General features: G+C 39.7%; 3 protein-coding genes across 5 annotated transcripts in view; 2 read left to right on the forward strand and 1 right to left on the reverse strand.

Annotated features, from left to right (window-relative positions):
- Nucleotides 1–10901, forward strand: part of adam17a (ADAM metallopeptidase domain 17a) — a 20229-nt gene extending 9328 nt beyond the window's left edge. The window contains exons 12-19 of the mRNA XM_014014190.1: nt 4291–4490; nt 4572–4675; nt 4755–4889; nt 5307–5437; nt 5539–5617; nt 5707–5795; nt 5898–5957; nt 9627–10901. Coding sequence (XP_013869644.1) covers nt 4291–4490; nt 4572–4675; nt 4755–4889; nt 5307–5437; nt 5539–5617; nt 5707–5795; nt 5898–5957; nt 9627–10022 — 1194 coding nt within the window. The 3' untranslated portion in view covers nt 10023–10901. The remainder of the gene's footprint in view (nt 1–4290; nt 4491–4571; nt 4676–4754; nt 4890–5306; nt 5438–5538; nt 5618–5706; nt 5796–5897; nt 5958–9626) is intronic.
- Nucleotides 10867–12680, reverse strand: iah1 (isoamyl acetate hydrolyzing esterase 1 (putative)). 2 transcript variants are annotated; one of them, XM_014014214.1, is made up of 7 exons: nt 12630–12680; nt 12468–12547; nt 12302–12354; nt 11658–11803; nt 11386–11547; nt 11190–11311; nt 10867–11121 (listed from the first exon to the last, which is right to left on the reverse strand). In XM_014014214.1, exons 2-7 carry the CDS (start codon nt 12528–12530, stop codon nt 10945–10947), a joined length of 723 nt encoding a protein of 240 aa, XP_013869668.1. In that variant the 5' UTR covers nt 12531–12547; nt 12630–12680; the 3' UTR covers nt 10867–10944. The 2 variants fall into 2 exon arrangements, with proteins under 2 accessions (XP_013869668.1, XP_013869676.1); XM_014014222.1 differs by lacking the exon at nt 12630–12680 and having other exon boundaries at nt 11658–11799; nt 12468–12540.
- Nucleotides 12681–12755: 75 nt separating this feature from the next.
- rpap1 (RNA polymerase II associated protein 1) overlaps nt 12756–19069 on the forward strand; it is a 28396-nt gene continuing 22082 nt past the window's right edge. The window contains 10 exon segments of one of the 2 annotated variants that reach the window (XM_014014176.1): nt 12756–12805; nt 13264–13454; nt 13528–13676; nt 13765–13857; nt 16468–16618; nt 16734–16880; nt 16956–17147; nt 17244–17359; nt 17466–17564; nt 17753–17854. In XM_014014176.1, coding sequence (XP_013869630.1) covers nt 13268–13454; nt 13528–13676; nt 13765–13857; nt 16468–16618; nt 16734–16880; nt 16956–17147; nt 17244–17359; nt 17466–17564; nt 17753–17854 — 1236 coding nt within the window. In that variant the 5' untranslated portion in view covers nt 12756–12805; nt 13264–13267. 2 annotated transcript variants of the gene reach the window in all.

The raw sequence follows: 19069 nt of genomic DNA on the forward strand, positions 1-19069 counted from the left end.
GTATAAGCCGCACCGGTCTATAAGCCGCATGGTTCAAAGTTCAGGAAAAAAGTCGCAGCTTATAGTCTGAAAAATACGGTACCATGAAGTATCATCTTTTCAATAAACTAGCTTTTATCATACTTTTAAACATATAATTTGTTCCATAAACGTATTTCTTGTATTGAAGGACATCTTTTCTTCAGTATAGTTCAAATTTAGTTTTTACAGCTTCTCATCTATGATGATGATGATGATGATGATGATYMTAACGATCACTTAGAGACACTTTTTCAGATATTCTCTGCTCTGTGTATCTGGCAGCGACTCCATATTCTACCTCTGTTTTTTTTCTATGTTTTCACACAAGCGGTCTGACTAGATTGATCTCTCATGCAGTCAGTTTCACCTACGAGGAAGAACAAGTCTGAACTGGTCACCAGGCTGATGGGAACAACYGTAGTGCTTTTTGAGGCCCATACGATCAGCTCTTAAGAGAAATCTAACAGATTATGTTCTTTTTACTTTGTTTTTTAAGCAGCTTATGTTTTTTGGGTCAAAATGCCGCAATTATAAAGTACAACAAAGCCTTTCAGTCCAGATCAGAGAATCTTGTTTCAGAGGGATGAATTTAGCCGCTCTTCGTTACGATCCACTCGTCTGTGGCGRGTGCCTCTGTGAGGATGGACCCCAGTTATTAGCTGTTAAGTCAGGTGGGATTCTGACTGGACCAAATCAAATATACAGCATCATGTATGTGACCTATCATATCAAGATGAGGATTAAGTCAAATTTGGTCAAAATGTCCTAATTACATTTTCAAATTCCTGGCTTTAAAAGCTATATTTAGATACTTGGATCATTCTGATATAAGCAGATCCAAGAGATATGACTTAATTTGTCTTGTTGGTTACGATAATACATTACTGTTTGGTCTGAATCCTAATTTCATGTAAATTTAATGAGTAATTTTTGATGTGAATATAAAGAGGAAACCTTAAATACTATTTGTGTTTTACAATTTTCCATTGGAAAGAAACAAAAACATTTCTAGCTCAAAATCAGGTTTTTTGTTACTACTGCTCAAAAAATTCTTCAAATTTTTTTAGGATTATGTTTCAGACAATTATTTAAATGTCTTMTTTGTTGTTTTGATAAGGCATTAATTCATTATATTTTGCACACGTTTAAATCAAAACCCTATATGTATCTGCCTATTTCTCCACTTTCCACTTTTGGACTTAATCCTCGTTTTGATGTGATGGGTCACATATACTGATGCAACATTTTACAATAAGTTAAAATAAGAAGTAAAACTTTCTTTCAACTGGTATAAATTTCTTAAACYTGGAAGTGAAAAATGTTTTACTTGAAATATAAACAGTAACACATCAATTGGGCATTGGTACTTGTATCCTGGTATTGATACTGGTACTGGTATTTATACTGGAGCATTTTGTGTGATTACTTATAAAAATGCTGGTAACGAGACTCCACTAGTTGTCATGAATTTCAGTGCTGCATTACACTTAAACTCTWGTCAAATCTAATTTGTAATCCAATAATTTAATTATTACTGTATTTATTCATGTTTAATAAAAAAAAACATTAATCCCAAAAATAATTCATGAAGTTGAAGGGTCGTTTTTTTAAAACGAGTAAATTTCGAACATTTTCTTTCTAATGTACTACCACAATTAATATTTATACTTCATGGTATTTAATTGAAATATTGTGTTGTGGAGGATAAATCGTCACAATTTCTCTCTCTGTAGAATAGTTCCCTTATAGTGAAACAAATAAACAACTGTAGTTGTTTTTTCACACTGAAGGAGGAAAATCTTTGTATTTTGTTAACTGTGGAGATGAAAAGGAGATGTGGACGTTAGCTGCATGTTGGCGTTGCTCCTCAAAGCTGTCCATCTTGCTAATTTATTAACCGGCTCCTGCTTTTGGACTGGACTGTTTTCAGCGACATGCAGAAGCAGCGCAGCCACAAATACGCCCACAAAATAATCTGTTTCCCCAGCAGAGGGTGTACAAGAGGACTGAAAATCCTGAAGTCCGTATGAAATTAGGGGTGGGATTATACAGGAGGATTAGATTTTTTTAATGCTTTTCAAGCTATGATAATGGGGGGTCACATTAWACACACATACAGTGGTGGGCAGCATTAATCTATAAATTAGTTCCACTAGCTCTAAAACACTAACTCAAATATTTAGGTCCCCTAATTCTAAAGCACTAACTCAAAAATTTAGGTCCCCTAATTCTAAAGCACTAACTCAAATATTTAGGTCCCCTAATTCTAAAGCTCTAATGCACCGAAAGTTTTAGCAAAAGCTAATTCTAAAGCACTAAAATAATCCCACAGCCGTATTTGAGTTCATATATTGTCACCTAGTGGATAAGTGACACATATGAACAAAATGTATGACAGCTTTCACCCTTAACTGTTGATCAATAACAATGTAGGAGTGAGCTTAAAGTGAATTAAACTTTTCCCACATCTCTCATACACAAGGTTATGAGGAAACTTTTACCAAGGTATTTCTCATTACTTGTTAATATCTTGACTGTGCGAAGTGAAAAGTGACACAATAAGTGAACGTTCAGACGAGTTCAAGTTGATTCACAAAAGACTATGCAATCATTTATTTACACAAATTGAACAGATCATAAGTTACACTTGATTGTGGTTATTCCTATAACAAGCATCAGAGTTAAATGAGATAAAACCCGCGTCCGAATTTCAATTCACATCAACTCAGATTACTTATATAGAACAGTAAAASGTCAGTTCTGATGTTAACAACCAACCAATTTTACTGGCACTTTTTGCTTAAGTTTTGGCAAATTAAGAACAAGGAAAGGAGGAAAGTTATCAAAGTGTGGGTCAACAGGAACTGCACGTCTTTTCTAAGCTCAGGTTCCACATGACACGTCACTCCGAACACATCAGCTTTTACCTGATGATGGCTTCTTAAGGCACCCTCGGGGTAGGAGCTGGCACGCCTCCGATCAGTCAGGGAACTGATGTCGGCTCGCTCACCGGTCATTGGCGAACAGGTGTTTTTCCAGGTCACTTTCGTCTGTTTCAGTCCAAGCCAGAAAAATTCAAYCCATATCCGGTTCCTCTTTCCAAAATAAAATCTCCCCTCGGGAGTTAAAAACACACTCAGAGGCTCAGCCTCGGGTTGAGACCACCGGCTGGCATGCCGGGTCCCTGGCTGTGAAGTCTCCCCTAGTTAGCTCATGGGATCAGACTTTAAGCCAAACTGAGGTTTCTCCGGAGAGAATCCCAGCTGTCTTCCTCAGTTGGAGTCAGGAAGAAGAGTGTGCCGCTCAAAGCCGTCCGGGTTAGTAAAAGAAACGGACGAACTTTGGTTCCGCCCTCGGGCTTAGAGATTAGTCAGAGAAAGAAAGATAAAGATTTACCAGCCGGCACCAGCCCAAGGTTAAAATTCTGTGGTTGTTCAACATGATATGATAACCTCTTTTCAGCTTTCTTCTGATAGACTAAGAGAAATCACTGCAAAACATTTATGATGATTAATTAACATTTCTGTTTTATAATCAGTTTTGAACCTTCTGTTAGTCCAGATAAATGAAAGATTTTCTCAAGAAAAACCCACAATTATATTACTGTGTTCACGGTAAAATAAAAACAGTGATTTACATAAAAACACAATGAAAACATTATCAGATTCTCTGTGATTTTTTTATACCATTATAAATCTTTAAGGCACGATAAAAGAAAAGAAGTGGTTCCACTTTTCCTGTGACAGTCATTATCATGATTTAACAAATGCATAAACATTCTTAGTTAAACAACAAATGAATCACGAACAGAAGAGATTGTTCTGTCCATTCTCTGATTAAGAGAACTGAGGGGTTCTCTTCCACGGTTAGAATGACCGGTCATGGCCTAAATAGAGTTCAGTTTGTGACAGAYTTCCTGTCCTCTCGTCAGGCTTGTCCGAGGCCTGCTTCAAGGCAGTAAATCTTGTTTCTTCCCTCGAGGTGACCCCTACAACAATTGTAGACCTCAGTTAGTGCTTCTAAATTTAGCCTATAAATTTAGCAAGTACTGATCCACTAATAAATTTTAAAATTAGCAAAAGCACTAATCAGGAAATGAGTTCCCCTCTTAGTGCTTTAGTGTTTTAGGGGAACTGAGCCCACCACTGCATACATAAAAATGGTAATTGTTCTTTTAACGTCAACTTAGTGCTTTGCCTCATCTCATTATATGTTTGTCCAAAAAAAACATTACGTTCTAGATAATATTTCTGCTTCTCCTCCTTGAAGCACTTCTCTAAGTGCAGCAGGACCTCCGTCAGCAAAACATTGAGCATCAAGGCTCCTATCTGCTTCAAGGAGAGGAACAGTAAAGTCTGTGGAAACTCCAGAGTGGAGGCCGGGGAGGAATGCGACCCCGGGTTGCTCCAGCTCAACAACGACGCCTGCTGCTCCGCAGACTGCAAGTTCAAAAGTGGCGCCAAGTGCAGGTAAGTGTCCCAGAAGTCAAGATAAAACATACTTGCTTATGGAAACCCCTCAGAGCGATGGAGTAACGTTTGTTCCCACAGTGACAGAAACAGCCCCTGCTGTAAGAACTGCCAGTATGAGAAGGCAACAAAGAAATGCCAGGAGCCCATTAGTGCCACCTGTAAAGGCCAGTCCTTCTGCACAGGTACACATCATCTCCAGCAGTCACAATGTTTCCTATGTAAAAAAAAGGTATAATCAGCATCTAATCCTTGTCCTCYCAGGAAACAGCAGTCAGTGTCCACCTCCGGAAAATGCTGCCGACGGAACAATTTGTGTTGACAACGGCCGCTGTAAGGGCGGAGAGTGTAACCCCTTCTGCGAGGCCATGCAGAACTTAAAGTCGTGCGCTTGCAATGGTAATGAGTCGTTACAAGAGGAAAGGAAAGTTTGCAGAGCTGTAATTAGAGTGAACAGTGTTGGTGATAGACAACCTGTTTTAAAGAGGTTTATCTAAAGTCAAAATCATAGCTGGAAAAGTAAAGTTAAAGCGGGGAGGGGTGGGGGTTATTATTCAAATTGACTTTTTACATCATGTTATGATGTCATTCCCTCATCAAAAACAGAATCAGAGTGATGCCTTGACTCATTCATACATGTTGAGGAATGATTGACTCTCCTGTGGTAGCCATGTGGAGCTGCCTAAACGTTTGCCGGTACAAAGRACRGCCCATTTCTACAAAGCTCCTCCCTGGAGCTCAGTCCCCAGCTATAACATRGTCTGATCTTTTCATCTTCCCTCTGTTGTTTTAACATAAATGTTATTTTTCCTGCAGAGACGAACGACTCCTGCAAGGTTTGCTGCAGGGGAAAAGACGGCACCTGCTCCCCCTTCATTCAGTCCAACGGCAGCTTCCTTTACCTTCGCAAAGGCAAACCCTGCACAGTGGGATTCTGTGACGGAAACGTGAGTCCGAACGTCTTTTTTTTTGTTTTTGTTTTTATATCCATCATCAGTGCGCAAAACATTCTTGAAGATTTATTTGAACTTTTCTTTGTTAAAAACAGGGTAAATGCATGAAGCAGGTACAGGATGTCATCGAGAGGTTGTGGGATTTTATCGACAAGCTGGACATTAACACATTCAGTGAGTCTGGAACGTGTGAAAGCTGAATAAATTCTACCCTGTAATACTAAGTTTTGGCTTATTTTTGTGTTTTATCCTCTCCACATCAGGGAAGTTCTTAGCTGACAACATTGTCGGCTCCGTCATGGTGTTTTCCCTCATCATCTGGGTTCCTCTCAGCATCCTGGTTCACTGTGTGGTGAGAGTTTAGTGCTTTTTAAAAGTTTGACATCCTCTGTATGTTTTAATAATTTCGCTCCAAGCGCTAACAGCGCTGCGTTTCTGGTGTTTTCCTCTGAAGGACAAACGTCTCGACCGGCAGTACGAAGAGAACGCCAAGTGCTTGTACTACCCTCAGAGTGTAAGTCCTTCAAAATGATCTGACTTCGTTTAAAGCGCACAAGCCTTGCTGCCACACTAACCAAACTAATTAAACCCAATGTTTGCTGTCTGGYGCGCTGAAAACAGAAGATGCARGAAGGATTATTGTTGTTGTGCTACYACTTAATAAATGTGGATTTGTCAGTGTTTACAACAAACCTGAAAATGAAGAAAAACAACAGATATTTGCCTTGCATTTAGATTTTTTAAATATTTTAATTTTGTCATTGTGTTTTCATCATTTTAAGGCTCTTAAAACATAATGATTGTGCTGTTTTCTTTATGAGAAAACATTTGACTCTGACTGAGTTTCAGGACAYCCTTTTGTTTCAGACACTAAAAGGGAAAATGAAATTTCTGAGTACTCCAGCAAGTAATGGATGAGAGAGTCTGTCTTTTAGGTTATGTTCAGAACATGGCTGCCATCTTGAAAGCCACCGCATTGGATTAAAGTCAATTTTTTCCATTGGGAAGGTGGTCATGTAGCATATCAAAGAAGACCAGAATTGTTGTGAACAGATGTGCGATATCTCCTGTGGTTCAGGAGTTAACACAGAAAGTTGCACTTTGCCTGTTGTTGGACCCGTTCAGTATGCTGAGTGTGTCTGTGCTCAGCACCATGGCAGCCATGTTCAAGACATGGCCTCAAGTATAAGGCCTCCTCGTCCTTTACCTGCTGGAGTATTCAGATATTAGATTTTCCTGTTGGTTTCTGTAATAAAAGGTGTCTTGAACATTTTTGACTCACTCTGGGTATTTAGACTCAAGTCTGAATTTGAACTTTAATTCAATACATTGAATATTATGAGTCATAAATTGTCATATTCTTTATTTCTGACCCTGATGAATCAAACCTAATCCCATTAGCTGAGCACTTAATGCGTAAAATGTTTCTTTGAAATAAAATCCTTACTTGACGTAAGATTGTTAAACTCCTGATTAATCTGGTTCTCAAGTATGGAGATGAATTAATCTTAAAAAGATCGGAGCGCAGATGTGTGGTTGTGACTTCTAAAACTTTCTTACAGTTACAGATTCTCAGATGTAATGCTGCYTTCAAGGCTGGTGAGAGGCTGGGACATCTGAGCTTTAGCACATTTACTGGATTATTGGGAAAAGACATTTCTGACTTATAGCTAATAAACACTATAAAAAAATGCTTATGTCGTCATGACTGGGTTCCAAAACCGTTACTCTAAAGCTGAAATAAACAATCTAAAATTGGTAGGTTGAAAAATTATTAGAACAGAATACATATTCATCAGTATCATCATATATAATATAATATAATCATATATATTGCAGAGAAAGTACATTTTCCTGGTAGTTTTTCTACAGAATCAATAATCTACCCATTTAGAGATATTTATTTTAGATGTAGTCCACAAAATAAACATCTTCTTGTGGAAAAACTACAAGAAATATATAATTTTGAGTATTAGCTTCAATTTACCAATAAGTATATTTTTCAGTAGCCTACAGTCCAAAATAAATAAATAAATAAAAATTACAGGAAATAATTTTTTTCTATTATTTGTTGGTAGTTTTTGCAGAGGAACACCTATAACCATGTTTCCAGTAGTTTTTGCTGAAGAATGATGTAATTTAACCTTAAAATAACCTTATAATCTGTATTTTTGTGTAGAGTGTACATTTGAAGCTAACTACTCCAAAGTAATTAGATTGTTCCTCTACAAAAACTACCAACAAATATATTTTCCTATATTTTTCCAATGGAAAAATACCAGTTTGAGTAGTTTATATGTACTAGTCCACAAAAAACTAATATTTTTAGAAGCCAGTATGTTAATATATATATGTGTGTGTGTGTGTGTGTGTGTGTGTGTGTGTGTGTGTGTGTGTGTGTGTTATTACAAGAGTTATAAACCTCTAAATCAGAAGCACTTTGCTTCCAATAATCCAGTAAATGTGGTAAAGTTCAGATGTCCCAGCTTTTCACCAGCCTTGAACGCAGCATTACTCGTGTGAATCTGCAGTGGTGAAAAAGTCTCAAAAGTCACATTCACGCTCGCTCAGATCTTTTCGAGACTAATTTATCTCCATACTAAAGTGTCCCACAGTGTAGAAACTTAATTCAGAGATTACTGCAGATCAGTCAAAGAAGCGGTTTAGTTTATTTTGCCGTACTTTCTCTGCCGGGGTTTCTGAATCATTTGTCGTCACTCTTTGTCCTGGAACTGCAGCAGATGGTGGAGGTTTGTAGTAGAGGTGAGTGTGTTTGTGCCACAGCCTGATGTTGAGACGTGTTTGAGAGCATGGTCAGTGCCTCCCCCTCACCCCCGCCCTGCTTTGGGATACTCCTGCAGTCACTTCCTCTTTGACGTAATCACTGATCGAACCGCTCCTCTTCATCAGACGGACTCCAGACGCTCCGCCTCGTCTGATCAGAAATTACCTCAAGGAAGCACGATTGCATTTTGGGAGTATTCAAAACAGCGAGAGGATTAAAGCTCTTTTTATTTATTTTATATTTATTTTTTTGTGAGATCAGGTGGAGTTTGTCTATTTTAAGTTTGCATCTGGTGTTAAAGTCACAAGAAGAAGAATGTTTGGCAGGCGGCTTTTTAAAATGTTGTTTTTTTAATTTAATTTTTTTATCCATCCATTAAAATCATCAAGTCCAGTTTTTGAGCCTGACTGGGAAAATGTTAAGACTGAGGGTACATTCCTCTGTGGACCTTTCCCTTTGCTGACATTTTGACTTGTCTGAACAGCACACATGTTAAACTTTAAGGCCTGCAGGCCAAGTCTGGCCCAGGTTAACATTTTATCTGGTCCTAAATGTAAAACTTTYAAAATGAAATAGATTTTTTTTWWTRWWAWTTWWMMTTTTATTAGTATTCCTCTTATGACAGCTGACTAACATAAAAAAAAGTTAGAAATTTCAGTAATCTTTCATTTTGGTGTGGAAAAAGTGACAGAATAGACATTATCGTTAATTGTTTTTCTTTTTTTTAAAGTCAAATAATTGGATTCTTAATTAGTTTTATTTTACCTGATTTGCTGGTTTGTGATCAAATGCATCTTTAAGATGTAATAAATTAAAATGTTAAGAGTGAAAGATATTAGAAATTAATYCAATAGATGAGTCTAAATTMAATGTTTTTCTTTATCCTTAATGTTCTAAATGCTACATAATATATAATTAGGAAAGTGTAATTTATATTTCTATAAGAATAATCAGTTATGTAAAAATTTTCAATAAATATTGACAGATATTTCGCTCTGCTTGGACCAAGTTTTGAGTTTTGGCTCTCTTGAGTCACAGAGTTTGACCCCCTGCTGTGTGAGATGAGCTCAGGTGCAAAATAACAAATTTACTGATTTAATTAAAAGCAGCTGTGATGATTTGTCACACCTGTGTTGTTTGACAACTCAAACTGTCCAAAGGCTAAAAGGTTTGCTTTACTCATTCCTGAAGTTTGGGTCAAGATGAAGAGAACATCTGGTGTTTAAACTTAAAGGTTTTTCTATTGAAATCCTGCTTTCTTGGTAATATTTAGCGTTCAGATGTGTTTGGGTCCGACATGAACAGGATGAAGTAAAGGAATGGATCCGTCCTCAGTCAGAGGCAGACGTTCTGATGGACTTGTCTCTCTTCTCACGTGTCCTTTTTTCCTCTCTGCAGAGTCAAGACAAGCTGAACAGCCTCGAGTCGACGCCCGTGCGCATCGTCAAGCTTCCTCTCTCCTCCTCCTGCGCCGGCCGGACCGCGCCCTCCCCCCAGTCTCCGCCGCAGCCGAGCCAGGCCCGGGCCCCGCCTCCCGCAGCCAGCAGTGCCCAYGACCCCGGCTCGAGCTACGCCGCCAGCCCGGACACCGCCGCAGCGCCGCGGATGGACACCATCCCGGAGGACACCAGCAGCGACTCTCATCCGGTCGAGGACGATTTCACAACCGCAGGAGCCTCCTCGTCGGCTACGAAATCCTCCTACGGGGATCTGACAGAACTGAACCCGTCGGCCAGGGACCGGCGGCGCCTCCAGAGGCAGGACCGCATTGACACTAAAGAGACGGAGTGCTGAGAGGAGACAGGTCCTGCTGGCCTAAATATGACTTTAAGTTTCACACCACAGACACTTCGTAGGTCAGATTTCAGTCACATCACTACTGTAAGTTCACGTCTTTGTGCCTTTTTTTTAAAGATTTTTTTAGCTGTAGGTCGATGAATTCACAAAAAGAGTAAGATGACTTTGATTATTTATTCAAACTCTTTGACTAAATGTGTTTCTGAGAAGTGCTTTTTAGGAGTAAAAGATTCTAAATACAATAATCTGTACATATACAAACTGCATCACTCTGCAGTAAAACAAAGTGTTGCTTCCTTTATACAGCTAAGTTACGTTTCAGTGGAACAATTAAGAGTTTGTCTCGAATCTCTTCTAAAAGCACTTTAAAAAAAACATCACTGGAGTTTTAGTTTTTGTACTTTAAGTGTTGAAACATGAGGATTTGATGTGTTTGTCATGGAAATATCAAGGACTAGTTTTCTTTTTTTTAAACTTGACTATGAAATTATAAGTTGTGTGAACTTGAGCACTCCGGAACACAATTGTGGAAAAGTTGGCGCCTCTTCCTGCACAAAACAAAACAAAAAGGTGCCTTTTGTGGTGTTTTTTGCTCGTTCCCGTGTGCAGACGCTGTCACGACGTTCTGAATTAGACTCAGATTATTTGTAGTGCCAACGTGAGCTCCACATTGTTTTTTGACGTTGTCTCACCACTGTTACCTGCTGCGCCTCAATAACACTGTAAAACATGTTTTCTTTTCTTGTAGGTTAAAGAAGCAGATAAGTGTTAACTTTTATACCAGACTAGATGTATATTATTCTAATAGTTGTAGTTTTTTAATGTTCTTCGCTTGCATTAATAACCAATAAAACATATCTTTATTGAACATTTAAACACGTTTCGTCTTTTTATTGTTCTTTACGGCCATGTTTTGTCCTCAGTGGTTGCAGAGGAGGCTGCTCTCCGGGCTTTGCGCGTCCACGTCTCCCCAGTACGGCAGGATGAAGGGCAGGTGAGCCAGACGAGCTTCTAGTAAACTCCACAGCTGCTCAGCCACCAACTGGTTCCCCCTCTCTGACAGGTGCAGCCCGTCGGACAGGTAAACCGTGCAGTCCTGCAGAACGGAGGGTTAAAATAAAAACGGGACGCTTGCATTGTGTAAAAACTGAGTCGTCCGCTCACTTGTCCGTCTTTCTGCATGAGCGTCCAGAGGTCCAGGACATCCGAGCCGCACTGACGGGCTACCTGGACACAAGCCTGAGCGTACTGACCCGTAACGGAGTTGTGCCGATTGAGAGGACATCCTGGAAGAAAGACGAGGAGGAGCTCCTGATGAGGAGCTGAGGAGGGATAACAGAGAATAAAACGTCAGGTTTACCTTTGAGAATACACTCTTTCTCCCAGGACGGCTCATGAAGAGGAGGAGGAGTGATGAAGATGACTTTGTCTGCTGACACGCCGGCCGAGGTCAGGAACCTGCTGATGTCCTTCAGGTTTTCTGAGTACTCCTGCAGAGGGACGTGCTGCTGCGGGTTCTTATCTGAAGAGGAAAGTTATTATTGGTGCCATTTTTCTTTTMCTAATCTGGAGCTTCTGACTTTACAAACCAAACCAAATGAAACTGAATCTGTTGTTCACACGAGGCCGTACCTTCCAGCGCCGAGTCGTTGGCTCCAAAGAACACCGTCACAGCAGAGATGTCTGACGGGTTCTGGCTGCTAACAAGGCGAGGAAGTACAATCTTGGCCCATCTGGTGTTGTAGCCTGACAGTCCTCTGTTCACAACGTCACACTTTCTGAAGAAGGAAAGCTCAGGTCCATCAAAGATGCAATATTCTGCAGTATTTCTTTTCCAGATGAATTACTAGAGCTTTGGCAATGTTTCTTTAATTAAATGATGGGMCAGATTTACAACTTCAAAAATAATGAAGCTCCAAATAAACAGCTAAATCATTGGAAAACTTGAATATTAAGAAAATAAGAGTTTTGTATAAATYACTTCTTTACAAAATATTAATCTAATAAAAGATGGAGTACACACACCAAACCCTTAAAATGAGCCATTTCAAATCGGTTTTTTTAAATGTAGAGAGCAAAATTATTTGCAGATAAGCTGTATACAGGTTAAATTAATTAGGACACTTCTTGGTTTAATATTCATATTGGGTGTTTTGAAAGAATTGATTTAATGAAATTATTTAACACAAAAAAATTCTAATGATTTATATTGTTCTTGCTAAACCACAGCTTCCAGAAAATAAAGTATAAAATCAAATAAAAATGCAACTGTTCACCTTGCAAGCTTGTTGGAGATATCTGCTCCCCATCCACTGGGTTGAAAAGAAAACTGAAAGAAYCATTTTATTGTTTAGAAGACCAAATATCTGCAGCTGAAGCAAAGTGAGAACATAGACAACATGTTATGTTACATAAACTGAGTTTAATGTAAAAAGAACCAACCTGAGTGATGGAGTCGCCAAATAAAATAACTTTGGGCCAAATTATTGTGTTGAACTTGGACATTACGAAGCCGAAAGTAGCTAAAATAACGCGAGATTCCAGTTTAATCAAAGCCTAAAACATCTCAGGAATACTTTGTTTTCGTATTCTTGGTTATCAAACCTCTAAACTGATGAAAGCGTTTCGGGAAAATATTTAAACAGCTGCAAAAATATCAAGAAACTCTACTTCCCCCTTTGGCTTGCTTTTATTTTGAAGGAAGCGGCTTGTGCAACGCTAAAAATCCTCCGTGCGAAATGCAGACCTGTGTTGGAGTTCCAGACGCATCTGAAAACAAGGCTAGCTAACGTTATTAACTATTGTAAACAAAAATATTTGTACGAGCTTCTGTTTACTAATGTTTTGGTAYATTTAACCACAAACTAAAAACTTTGATATATGGTAAGCTAACCACCGGCTAACGTTTACTCACTGCGCGTGGCGAAGTAAACTAAACTGCACGTGAATCACTTCTGTTTTACTCTGAAGGTATGCTTGTTTATATTACTGTTAATTACAAAAATGTAAAAGTATGATCTGAGCTTATAATAAACTAAATGTCAACTCAGTTGAAATAACTAGTTTAATAACTAGTTTTCTCATGTAAACAGGTGAAAAGTTCGTTGGGGTTCCATCATCAGTGTTTTGGAGACACCAACTCGTTTCAGTCCATCAGTTTATTTATTAGTTATGACTGGGTGATTAATGCTTGGAAACACACAAGACAAARGATGTTTTCCATTATTTGTGTGTTCAGAGGGATGTTGCGGCGACCAAAACCCACAGACTCTGAGGAGGACCTCCTGAAGGAGCAGGAGCGTTTCCTGACCTCTGGTTCTCCTGCTGCTGCCAGCGTGGTCCGCCGCCCTGACAAGAGGAGAGGAGAGGCTGGAGGTGGGCAGAATGGGAAGGATGAAGCGAACCAGAAGGATGTGGTCACCATAGAAGGTCAGCTTTTGAGACGTGTGTGTGTGTGTGTGTTCTGCTTGTTGTGGTTTAATTCATGCTGTGTTTGATGCAGATCTTCCAGACGAGATGCCCTCTCTGACTCCAGCTCCTCCTAAGAAGTCGCGCTTCAAGGCCAGCKGTGTGACGTTTGAGGACGAAGACGCTGAAGACAGGCTGGACAAACATGACTCTCACATCAGTGCCGTCCTCTCCAGGATCGTTGTGGGTCTTATTAAAACACACAGGATGTTGTCAGCGCACAGCGTGTTCTGTGTTATAATGCTGCGCTTACTTCTTATTTTGCTTTAAGGAGAGAGACACCAGCTGTGCTCCCATATCCCTGCCTGTGTTTACAGGCCTGGCTTTCCCCAAAGTGCAGCACCGCTCAGAAACCAGCAGTCAGGTAAATGCAACTAGTCCCAAACAAGTCCTGTTCCCTGTCAGCTCGTCACCGTGTCCCAAACAACTCTTCAGGTGAACGTCACTCAACTTTCTGTCATTTATGTCAGACTGCAGGTCAATCAGAGAGGAAGCTGGTGATTCATCTGGTGAAAATAAAAGAAACAATGGGCCTCATGCAAGAACCGTTCGTACGCACAGATTTGTTCTTAAATTCTGCGTACGAGTGATTTAGGAGAATTTGTGGCATTCACCAATGTTTTCGTATTCTAAGATTTTTTTCAAATACGAACAAAACTCACGAGTGGTCCAGACCTGTCGTAAATTTTACGAGCAGTCAGTCTGCTGTTATCCAGACGGGTTTTCTTCACTAATAACTTTATATATGGTATGGTGCGCAACGGTGTGGCTTCTGAACAAATGAAAATGATTTAACACAGTTGTTTTTACTTTTAGCAGCTCTTTTTATTCCACAGCTGACCTGCTAAAAATGACAGATTTTCTTTTCTGGATCTCTGACAGACGGACTTCAATCTCTGAACTCGTAAAGTTTTTCTTTTAATTTTCGCTGTCATTTTTCATGAATGAACACTTCCTTGTACCTGAGGTAGGAAACATAGCCTTATATGGTGTTTTTGGGGTGGTAATTATGCTAATCTCCTCTCGCGTGCACGAGCAGCTGGATAGAACAGGTGGAATTTACGCAGCTCATTTACACACTTTTCCTGAAGATAGAAGAGTTTGTTGAACCTGACGTGACATGTTCGTACGAACCCTTTGTACGAACAAAAGTAAGAGAAATTTAGGATAAGAATACGAACATGTTCTTGCATGAGGCCCATTGTGTGGAGGAGATGAGAAGCTCTTAATTAATTGGTCAGTCGAAATATAAAACTGCAGTTCTGCAGTTTGTAGATTCAGAGTTAAAATCAGTGTCACTTCAGCTGTAGATTCATACCTGTAAGAATAAAAACTGGGCARGTCTAACATTTAATAATTCAGTACAGAACATTAAAGGGGCAATATTATGTGTTTCTAAGGCGTTTATTTAAATTCTACACCATAATAAAGTAACTGTCACCTTCAGTTGTTATTAAAATGTTTATATGTTAATAGAAAATAAACTTGTCTTCTCATCATATCTGTTTCTAAACACCTTGAAATTGGCCTCTGTCTCTTTAAGAACCACCTTTCACTTCTGTCCCGCCCATTTCAGCACGGGGCGGGTGTGGCTGCTCAATCCGTACCAGAAGCGCTGTTTTTAGCATTTCGCTAGACTGATGACAGAATTCATGTGATTTCAGTCTTTCATCACCTGCAGTGTTTCATAGAAAAGGCAACGTTTGCAACAGCTGTGGATTTTTATTCCAGGAAAACAATAAAATGAAGATAAGATGAGTTATAATATGATTGTCTAGAAAACAGTCTACAATTAATTTTAAATAAATATGTACACATCGTAAATCTATATTTTATTAATCAAAATGTATAGAATATTAAAACTGTTTTCAGAATATAATTTAACATACTTTTAATTAAGTATAGAAATAATTATTTTCAGTATTTTTTTTTCCTAAATCGAGCACATTCCAGAGGTCTTTCGTTTAGCACATGCGCAAATGAGCTGACAGTATGGATCGTGCTTCCAGGACGAATCGGGCCGCCACAGGTGGGTGGGTGTGCTCTGTGATGAGGAAGCTCAGCTTGGAGACAGCCCAGAGGAGGAGCTGACCCCAAAAGGTGGTTCTAGTCCCAACCAGTCATTTTGCTCCCCTGCCTGGCTGCCTCAGGACAGCACAGGATTTCTTAAAGTCATGAATGAGTCAAAGCAAGTATCTGGGCATGTTTTTGATGAGAGGATAACATTATAACGTGATATAAAACTCAAAAAAGTTGATTGTACATGATATTTCCCATTTAAAAATTAGCTTTACTAACTGCCAGTCTGCCAACTAAAGAAATAGCTTCACAAACACTAAACAGGRAGGAAAACTAGCAGAAGATGATTGAAAAACACCAACTCATGATCTGTCATTTAAACATAGACGTGTGATATCCACAGAAACATCAAAATACTACCGTAGTTAAAAATGCAACAACATTTCTATGTCCACCAAGCAGCTGAATGTGCATGGAAATAAAATGCACAGATGTACGTTAACAGTTTGTTAGTGGACTTTAAGCTAGCAGAACTAAATTTACCAGAAGCTAAGAGGCTAGCTAACGCTTTCCAAAGTTAACCAAAGTGCTAAACCAGTAAACGAAAAGTTAGCTTAGCTGTTAGCAGAACTGTGTCCACCACTTTAAAATGTTTTAGACCCGTGTAAGTAAACAGTTCTGGATAAATGAAACCTTTTCTAACTGTGAAGAAAATCAGTTTTTATCAGACAAGACATGAAGGGAAGTACAAAACAAATCTAAACCTCTGTTTTTGTTTGTTGTTCCAGGGAGAATTTTGTGTAGATCAGTGAAATACATTTAATCCAAGATGTGTCTGAAACATTAAAACTGTATAAAATCACTTCACATCACAAACAGTCCTGCCTTGAACTAAACCTGATGTTATTTATTTTGATGTCAGTCTGTGAAAGATTTGTTTTGTTCTGACCTGCAGGCGCCATCGTCGTCGGTTAAAGGGAAGAAAAGCATCTTTGCTCAGCAGATTGCCGCTCAGAGACTGAAGGAGGGAAAGATGGTTTTACCTCGCTCCTSTGAAGCTCCTCAGAAACCTGAGACCAAACAGCCGAGCCCCTCAGCAGAACCCGGTACAGATCCTGAGCTGCTGATTTGTGAGAAATACAGGAGAAGAGAAAACCTCWGCTCACAAAATGTCTTCTCTTTTTGTTTTTTTGTTTCACTAAAACCACCTGTCCGCCTCAGGTCCCAGGTTGGTTTCAGGTGAGGGGCTTCAGGGTCCAGATAGCTCGGTGGAGACCATGAAGATCCACTTGGAGAACCAGAACAAGCTCCGAGCGATGTCCCAGGCTGAGATAGAGGAGGAGCGAAGGAAACTCGTGTCTCAGCTCGGTGAGCGGAGCTGTGGCTTCAAATCTCCTCACGTCTTCTGACATTTCTGCTCACGGCGTGTTTTCATCTTCTCAGATCCCAAACTGTTGGAGTTCATTAGAGCTCGCAAAGCTCAGGGCGCTCCCTCCTCTGGAGCTTCACGCCTGGCGGATGGAGGAGACCAGGAGGCTGCTCCTGTCGAAGCTGCAGACGGTGAAAGCTGCTCCAGCCTGATGCAGCAGGAGGTGGAGACGGAGGAGGAGGAGGAACCATCTCCTGCAGTGAGCCGTACGTTCCACTGAGAAACTCCTCAAAATGTGTTTCAGTCGTAAACAAACCTGCAGCAGGGTTTCAGCTCCTTTTTGACCCGTCGTGTGATTTCAGTGGAGGATCTTCCAGTGAAGCCTCAGAAGGACTGGGTCCACATGGACCAGCTGGAGCRGGAGAAGCTGCAGTGGATGAGAGACTTGCCTTCACCCCGAAAGAAAGGAACCAAGAAGGTGAGACGTGATTTAATCTAAACTCAAGTCTTTTTGATGAYTAAAATGTTAGGGGTTGAATTGAAAACCTTGATTTACTGATCAGCTCATTATTTGGTTTTGAAAGGCCATGCAGGCTCGATTTGACTTTGCAGGGACCTTAATTCCACCAGACGAGGACCTYCCGACCCATTTAGGTCTGCACCACCACGGAGAGGAGCCTGAGGTCTGTAGCTTTACACCAGAAAATACAACAAATATTTGATTTTTTTAAAGACTTTACCAAAGTTGCCAAGATTTTAGATTTAAAGTCGATAAAGTTTCACCATCAGTCCTTTAAGAAAATCTTCTTTTTAACATTTATTAGACTTGAGACCCAAATAAAAAGTTCTGGTTTCTGTTTGGTTCCTGCAGAGAGCAGGGTACTCCCTGCAGGAACTCTTCCTGCTGTCTCGGAGTCAACTCATCCAGCAGAGAAGTTTGGCTCTGAGCACACTAGCCAACATCCTCTCCAAGGTAACTCATGCACACACCCATAATCTGGTACAGCTATCTTTATGGGGACCTGGCACTAACGTCCATTATTTTCTGCAGCCTAACCCTGATCACAAACCCTAACCTCACCTGACCCTAAAACTAACCAAAACTCAATTCACAKACTAGACATGGGTTTTTACGATGTAAAAACAAGTGTGCATTGCCATGTAGCATGTCATTGCAGCATGGCTTTGCCTGCAGCATTGGACTTGCAGAATGAACTTTGACCAAGTTCAAATATGTTTTCTATACCAGCTTTTGTCTGTCACATCAGCAGGTGTTTGTAATTAAGGTAATTGAGTGACAATATGAAGTTGGAAGATATTTTTTGTTAAAGTTGAATTAGCTGGGTTTTGAACCCTGATCTCCCACATGAAGGTCCATGACATAGACCATTAGACCAGTGGAGCTGTGGGAAAATGTGGTGCCAGGGGTTGCTTTGTATGTGTGCAGAAAGAGGCCACATTGCCAATACAATTATTGACACAAAAATGCATAATATTACAACAATAGAGCAGTATTAAGACAATATTATAGTAAAACATCAAAATACAATCATATTAGTATTGTAAACACTGAACTATTGAGATTAAATATAAAAAAACTATGGTTCAGTACCAAGTTGAGTACAGCTGGGGGCAGTATTGGACCATTACAAGGCCCCATTGACTCCCATTATATGAATTTGGAATTAAGTTTAAACATTAATATTTCAAAAACTACAAGTTGTACAGGTACCAAAAGGCATAGCAATCATTTGGCACAGGAGCTTTACAGATATAAATTACAATGGCAGCTGTAGGACAAAGTATGCAGGAGGAGAAGCATGGCAAAGTTGAGATGACTTGGATGGGAAACAAATCACAATAGTGTGCATTGCATTGGCAATGCACACTGATTAGGTCATTTTGACCAAATTTGACTTAATCCTTATTTCGATATGATGGGTCACATATGTTCTTCAGCTATTCTGGGCTGAATTAGACTTTTATTTTTATATATTCCTGTGTCTGAAATGTTTTATACATGATACGTTGAGCAGCCCAGGACATTGATCCTGAAATGCAGCGTGTGCTTTAGTGAGGGTCCGGATAAGTGCTGCCCTGTGTGAGAATAAAGCTGATCTTCTGTCTAGACCCAGAATACAGAATACAGAATACACACACACACACACACACACACACACACACACAC

The sequence above is a fragment of the Austrofundulus limnaeus genome, unplaced genomic scaffold, assembly GCF_001266775.1.
Source record: "Austrofundulus limnaeus strain Quisiro unplaced genomic scaffold, Austrofundulus_limnaeus-1.0 Scaffold2, whole genome shotgun sequence".
NCBI lineage: Eukaryota > Metazoa > Chordata > Actinopteri > Cyprinodontiformes > Rivulidae > Austrofundulus > Austrofundulus limnaeus.

Bases quoted from the DNA above. Each gene is read 5' to 3' on its own strand.
- iah1 (XM_014014214.1), bottom strand. From the start codon at position 12,530: ATGTCCAAGTTCAACACAATAATTTGGCCCAAAGTTATTTTATTTGGC. The intron at 11,312-11,385 runs GTAAACCTGACG...TCTTTCTTCCAG, and splicing joins GAAAGAGTGTATTCTCAAAG to GATGTCCTCTCAATCGGCAC. The intron at 11,122-11,189 runs GTGAGCGGACGA...TCCGTTCTGCAG, and splicing joins TCATGCAGAAAGACGGACAA to GACTGCACGGTTTACCTGTC.